Here is a 6,705-nt window from a genome sequence, read left to right as displayed (position 1 = left end):
TTCAACTTGACCACCAGTCTAAAATCAACTCAAATTATTATTTTTTAAAAAAAATTCTGTTCATGAAATCAAGAAGAAATTGAAATTAAAAAAACAAACAAAAGGAGAGATGGAATAAAAAATGGGGGCTGAATTGAATAATAATAATAAATAAAAAAAAAAAAGAGCTTCACAGTAGCAGTAAAGCTCCATTAAGTTTCCAAGTTTTTTAGCATAAAAGGGGAATATACGAGCAGAAATTCTGAACACTTGCACTCTTGCAAATGCAAGCGCGTGCCCGCACCATAGGGGCTGAATAAAGCACAAAAGACAATTACAGACTCACTAAAAAAGGCACTCAACATGATGTGCAGCTCAGGAGAAAATTAGAGATTCAAAGGTAAAAACAAAATTCTGATGATTTGCATTATACTCTCGCAATGGCTTGAAGCAATTTTATTTCTTTATTTTCCTCAAGTACTTAAAATGCACACCACAACAGATACATATTTCAAGTGGAGGGCTGATCAAGCTTACATGTCAAAGCAAATTCTCTCGGCATGCTAAACTGAAGGCCGAAGTACCTTAATAAACCATTAAAGGTGGGATTTCATAACTACGTATTAAACGAGCATTACAAACGGGCTCTAGAAATACTCATCTTAGGGAAACTGCACAAAGGATTGTTCCAGGCAGGCTGCATTTCTATAATGTGGGAGGAATCCAGATATAGCCATGTGTTTGAACATAACCAGCTTTTGCCAACAACTCATCTGCTTCGACTGGACCTCGGCTGCCTGGTTGGTATTGCAATGGCTTCATCTCCCCATCGTCAATCCTATGCAGAAGGGGTGTGAAAATCTCCCATGCCGCCTGATGATTAGAATGAAGCAGCCATCAGATTTTGAAATCCCATTTCAGTCAAGATATTTTACCCAAGTTAAAACAAAACCTACCTTCAACTCATCTCTGCGAACAAAATGCTGCTGATCACCTCTAATTCTGTAAAACCAAAAATCACACTAGTTATCAATTTTGTTATTGCTATTGCTTTTGAAAAACAATTACTGTTATATCCTTCATTCGTAGCTTACGCCAACCCTTTTAAGCTCATTAGACTTTGATGCATCTTTGTTGACTCTCATGACAAAAGCAGCACTAAAAAATATTGTCTGAAAAAAATGAACAAAAGGCATGAATCATACGTGTCAAGAATCAGACGTTCATATGCCTCCGGGATGGCAACCCCTTGATAACGTTGCTTATATGACAAGTCTAGTTCACTTTGAACAGTAGACATCTCAAGTCCAGGCTGCTTCACCTGCATGAGAGACATCGAGCAATTCAGAGATAAGCACAAGGATAGCTAACTATTCATTTAGCATGTAATCTCCAATTGTAGCTTTATCATGTCTCGTGCATTCAGATCATATTCTTAACCTTATACTTTGGACCTATTTTTAGATCAGCTATAATTTTGTGAACACATGGCAGAATAATTTTTCAGAAAATGTCATGTACATTCTCTTTAGCACCAATTTCCAATTTTATTGGACAAGACATTCGTGCAATTTAACAAAGGATAAAGCTTTGCATACAATTACCAAATTAGACACATACCGTAAGTTTCATGTACATGGCTTCTGAGGGTTGCAGGCGTATCACAAACTCATTTCTTCCTTGCTTTTGACCTGCAAAGCAAGATATATGTCAAGTAACAAGATGCATGATGGGAGCAAATTAAATGATTTGGGAGCAGCAGATAAATTAGTTTGTAAGAACAAAATTACTTTGAAAAACACCACTATAGTTTATAAAATTAGCCGTTTTATAAAATATTTTCCAAAGCTCAGAATCAACATAAACCATGGAGGAAGTAGTGATGCAGAACTCTAAATTTCAAGAGTCATACATTTGAATATATCACCAGGAACATCCTTAAATTGAACACGTATCTCTGCCTTCCTTGAATTCAATGCTTTCCCGGCCTTTAGTATGAAAGGAACCCCTGAGAAACAAAGTATGGAAATAGCAATGACCACAAATTGCTTTGGCAATCTGATGTCTAAAGTGTATCTAAGGTTCCAAGAGATTCAGAAATCACTTCCACTGTTCTGTGAAAATGTTCTGTAAATAGCAGAGTAAATGGATCCTGAAGGAAATATACCTTCCCATCTTTCATTATGTATTCTCAGAACAACAGTTGCAAATGTTGGGGTATTTGAGTGATCAGGAACTGTTGGGTCATCTCTGTAGCCTTCATACTGTCCAAGAACAACATCTTCATCTTTGATTGGAAGTACTGATTGAAGAACCTGAATGTCACTGTGCAGTCAGCATTTGAATGGAATAGGTACTCTTAAGACTCAGAGCACCAACCTTTGAAGGAACAGATAATATCACAATGAAAATTAATTCTAAACTACAGGCTTTTCTCTAAATGGACACCTAAGAGGATCGATGATTAATGTTTTTCATCTGTCAAGGAACTAAGTTATTGAAGCATCTTAGTTCATGATTATCATTGAAGACCTTTCAGATTACAAATATCAGGTGATCATGGAATGAGATACTCTCAAAACTAATTGAGTCAAAAGATACTCACCTTCACTTTCTCATCCCGAATATGTTCAGGTTTGAGAGAAACGGGCTTCTCCATGGCAACCAAACAAAGAACCTGTGATGAGAAGAAAATCGATTGATAGATTAGCCAATAATGAAACTCCTTTCCATTCTCATAATTTTCTCTTGCATGGTGATGCTGGAGAATAAAAAATATGCAACTTGCTCAGGACATGAATGCTTAAAAGATCAGTCTGAGTACAGGGCTGAGCTATTTCGTATGACAAACTAAATTCTAAAAGTAGACAGTACTCTTATATCAGAATGGTCCAGAAAAATGCTTATCCTATATTCAGGGGATATTGAGACTCCAAAAAAGATGATGAAGATATAATAGTCCAGATTAAAGCCATGGCCGTTACCTGTAATAAGTGATTTTGAATAATATCACGGATAATCCTGCCGCAGAAAAACAAGATTAAAACTTGTCACCCAAAGAACTTCACAATATAAATTATCAGAAAACAAAAGGTTCCATAACCCAAAACTGCATTTTCAAGAAAATTTTACCCTCAGTTTTGCTAGAAGATACTGATCAAAGATTTTAAAAAGAAAAACTACATAAAGAAAGTAAAATTAAATATGCTACATATTATAACAGTATTAATATGTCCTGAAGAAGAAAAGGTGTGGTTTCTTGGTAAGAGATCCTGCTCTATGGACTGTATGTGAACAGGTGTTTACAGAGCATACCCGTATTCATCAAAATATCCACCACGACCTTCAGTTCCAAAATCTTCTCGGAACACAATCTGGAAAACAAAGAAGATGAAGATTGAAATTTATGATGCAATGCTTTTAATGAACAGATACTTTGGTAAATAAGACTCATAATTTGATGTTCTGAGATGACCATTGAAAGGCATAAATTCATACCTAAAAAGTGTGTCACATTCCCACTATTAGCATTAGTTTTGTTTGGCACACAGTGACAAAAGATGCTCACCTGTACATTGTCAATGTTGTCGCGGTTCCAAAGAGGTAAAAAGAAGCGATTTGCAAAACGGAGTACTAGCTACAAAATACAAGCAACAAAAAGGATTAGGAAGAGATAGCAACCTTGATGAACAATGAATGCTAGATACTTCTATGTATCTTACCAAGTTCTGCACCAATTCTTTTCCCAAGTAATGATCAATTCGGTAAAGTTGTGGTTCCTCAAACAACTCCCCTATCTGGGCACTGAGTTTTTCTGCAGATTCCAAATCTTTGCCGAAAGGTTTCTCAATGACAATTCTAGTCCATCCACCAAGATCAGCTGGAAAAGATTACATGAACAGCAGTCAATAAAATCAACGCAAGAAGTTCCAGTCTGCATGAACACTGGAAAGTTAACACGGCTGCTTAAACTGATGATTTTGTCAAGTCTAGCAAATTTATCTAACCAAGGCTAAACAAGAAAAAGGGCAAGTTCAATTAGCTTTCAAGGATGAATTAAACGATGTTAAGAAAGTAGCTACAAGATAACAAAATCTCATTTAGAGGGATAAATTGAAACAAACACATAAGATTCTCCATCATTAGCAGATCCAGTGATGGCTCAGTATAACAATGGGGCCTCCAGTTTTTGCCAATCAGGAAAAGTTTGAAGAGCCCCTGATGAGAAACATTCTTAAGCAAAAGCAAGAAGGTCAAAAAAGGTAACTTGATTGTCAGTATCTGCAAAAATATGTCAGTTCTCTTTTTCTTTTTCTCATAGTTCCCAAAGTGGCTATCATTCAAATTCTTTTAACCATCAACATGACTGGACCAAAATGAATATCTCATTGTGCTTATTATCTTCTTCCAATAAATACCAGATGCAAATGAGGATATTATAAAAAGAGAAAATGTCTGACTTTATGAAGTAAATGCCAAAAAAAATCTACCTTCTGATATTGGAAGCCACACAAGCAAACTGGATCAGAAAAACTTACATCTATTCATGCAACACTTTCTGATCATCCTGCAGACTGGTGGATACACTGATGGGGGGAGTGCAAGATAAAATAGTCTTCGAGATGATCCTTCTGCACTGTTTTTTGATACTTCATGCTCTGAAATTTCCTTATCCAATAGCCGAAAGCCATCCTCAGTATCATAAGAACCACTTACATATTTAATCTGCAAAGTTGCAAAAGCTTAATATCGTATTGGTGCATGCCAGAACAGATAAATAAATAAAAAAGCATAGAAAGAGCTAGATTCACCAGTTGCAAGAACTTTGATACATCTTCAGAGTGCTCTGAAGCATCTTTGCCAAAATATCTGCAATGATTGTTCAATGCCAATCATTTTCCATAGTCATTAAACTTATCAATAACTTTCAGCAAAAAAATCGCACCAAAATAATATGGAAGTTTGAAAGGTGGTATTTAGCACCATCGACCAATGAACTGACAAAATGACAAACAAAGAAGCAAAAGGGGAAAACAAGAAGCCACAGTCACGAAGTATTGAAAGGTAGTATTTAGCACCATCGACCAATGAACTGACAAAATGACAATCAAAGAAGCAAAAGAGAAAAACAAGAAGCCACAGTCACGAAGTACAACTCCTACTTTCTTGCTTGTATGTTTCGATGTGAACTTCACAAATCATATCAGCTTGCCCGTTATTCTCTATCACTGTGAACTAAAGTAAAATCGCACACATTTCCGAGAGCATATGCGCACAAGCATGAAGCAAGCACGTAGACTTCAAAAAACAATACAGATGCAAGGCAGTATATCTCACCCACGGATTCGATTTCTGAGATCATCATCTGAAATCTTGGTCCTTGCATATCCAAAAATGTAAACTTCATTTGATTGCAGAAATCCCTGCCCACCATCCCATCAAATAAAAGATCAATCGAACTTCTCTAAATTCACCAGAGACCATTCAATTATTAGTTTCAAAATTAGCAAGCAAAAGGATTGCCCTCTATTTTACCCGGCGATAAAGATTGTAGAGAGCAGGGAAAGTCTTCTTCTTGGCTAGATCACCAGAAGCACCAAGAACAATAATTGAGAGGCACCCAGTTTCAGGAACAGTCTCGTATTCCTTTGAAAATGAATCACTTCTAAAACTAGATCTCTTCTCTACCATCCATTGACCTGATCCCATGTCTTTGATATATCAAGATTTGCCTCCTCTCACAGTCTTTTGTGATCTGTTCTCGTAACACAAAAATATTAACTACAAAGCAAGGCTATTCGTTTTGACCAAGCAACAAAATACTTAGAATTCTGTTTCTTTCCTTGGGTTTCATCGAAGTCAAAACGTGGTTGTTCTATAAAAGAAATGAAACAAAAGCTTAACTAATAAAATGAACCAAGGAAACCATTAGACAAAGAGCCTCAAGGGATCTTCAATTAAAATCAGACGAAGAAGAAGAATGCAAACCTGAAATATGGAGAATGAATCGAATCTAATCAGATGATAGAGATCAAGAAGTGACAAAGTTGATCCCAGATTTTGGTGTAACGTTTTCTGCAAATATTATAGTAGTTGGTGAGGAGATATCTATATCGTAAGTCATAAAGGGGCACAGAAAGGGTGTGTTATTTTAATGTTTGGTCAAAGCCGTAAATATATTTTCATGGGATTTGCCCTTGTTGCGTTGGTCACCAAACTCTTGCGGTACTCGTAAATTTTTACCCTCATGTTTGTTTTCCGTGTTCAAACGTGTACACAGTTTTTTGGTGCATTTGGTGTTATAGTGAAAAGAATATTATGATTTTTTATTAGTTATATTAATCAGGTAATGAAGAGATATATAACACGAAATATATAAAAGTATTTAAATAATTAAAAAAAATTTATTATCTTATATAAATTATAAAAAATAATTTATCCATTCTCAGATTATATTGATTGGAAAATCCTTAATAAAGACAAAATAAAATTTGAAAAAAGTTTTGAATCTTATTCAACCGATCAATAACTATTAATTAGAGAACAAAATATGATTTAACATAGTAAACATACTTTATTTTTTAATGTTAAATCAGAATATTATTAATAAAAAAATATTAATTACACTAAGAAATCAATCACTGAAAGATTAAGTCAAACCACTAATGATTTTTCTAATATTTAAGGGAATATGACATATTGCTAGACAATGCACTTGATCTTCAA

General features: G+C 35.1%; 1 protein-coding gene across 1 annotated transcript; it reads right to left on the bottom strand.

Moving 5' to 3' along the window:
* Window positions 1-380: 380 nt before the first annotated feature.
* On the bottom strand, window positions 381-6,126 carry LOC118046130 (glucose-6-phosphate 1-dehydrogenase 6, cytoplasmic). Its single transcript, XM_035054930.2, has 16 exons — window positions 5,968-6,126; window positions 5,515-5,734; window positions 5,317-5,402; window positions 4,791-4,848; window positions 4,518-4,704; window positions 3,702-3,859; window positions 3,548-3,616; window positions 3,295-3,353; window positions 2,964-3,000; window positions 2,585-2,656; window positions 2,147-2,294; window positions 1,892-1,987; window positions 1,600-1,670; window positions 1,185-1,300; window positions 936-981; window positions 381-852 (listed from the first exon to the last, which is right to left on the bottom strand). The coding sequence occupies exons 2-16, from the start codon at window positions 5,686-5,688 to the stop codon at window positions 685-687; spliced, it is 1,545 nt and encodes a 514-aa protein (XP_034910821.1). The 5' UTR covers window positions 5,689-5,734; window positions 5,968-6,126; the 3' UTR covers window positions 381-684.
* Window positions 6,127-6,705: the final 579 nt, after the last annotated feature.

The sequence above is a fragment of the Populus alba genome, chromosome 17 (assembly GCF_005239225.2).
Source record: "Populus alba chromosome 17, ASM523922v2, whole genome shotgun sequence".
Classification (NCBI taxonomy): Eukaryota; Viridiplantae; Streptophyta; class Magnoliopsida; order Malpighiales; family Salicaceae; genus Populus; species Populus alba.
Note: the sequence above shows the minus strand (reverse complement) of the source record. Positions and strands in the feature narration are given on the sequence as shown.

What these genes read in the sequence shown, in the direction of transcription:
- LOC118046130 (XM_035054930.2), bottom strand. Translation starts at nt 5,688, where the DNA reads ATGGGATCAGGTCAATGGATGGTAGAGAAGAGATCTAGTTTTAGAAGT. An exon ending in TTCAAAATCACTTATTACAG is followed by an intron (nt 2,657 to 2,963) that starts GTAACGGCCATG and finishes TTCTCATCACAG; the next exon opens with GTTCTTTGTTTGGTTGCCAT. An exon ending in GAACGTCTGATTCTTGACAC is followed by an intron (nt 982 to 1,184) that starts GTATGATTCATG and finishes TTGGTTTTACAG; the next exon opens with AATTAGAGGTGATCAGCAGC.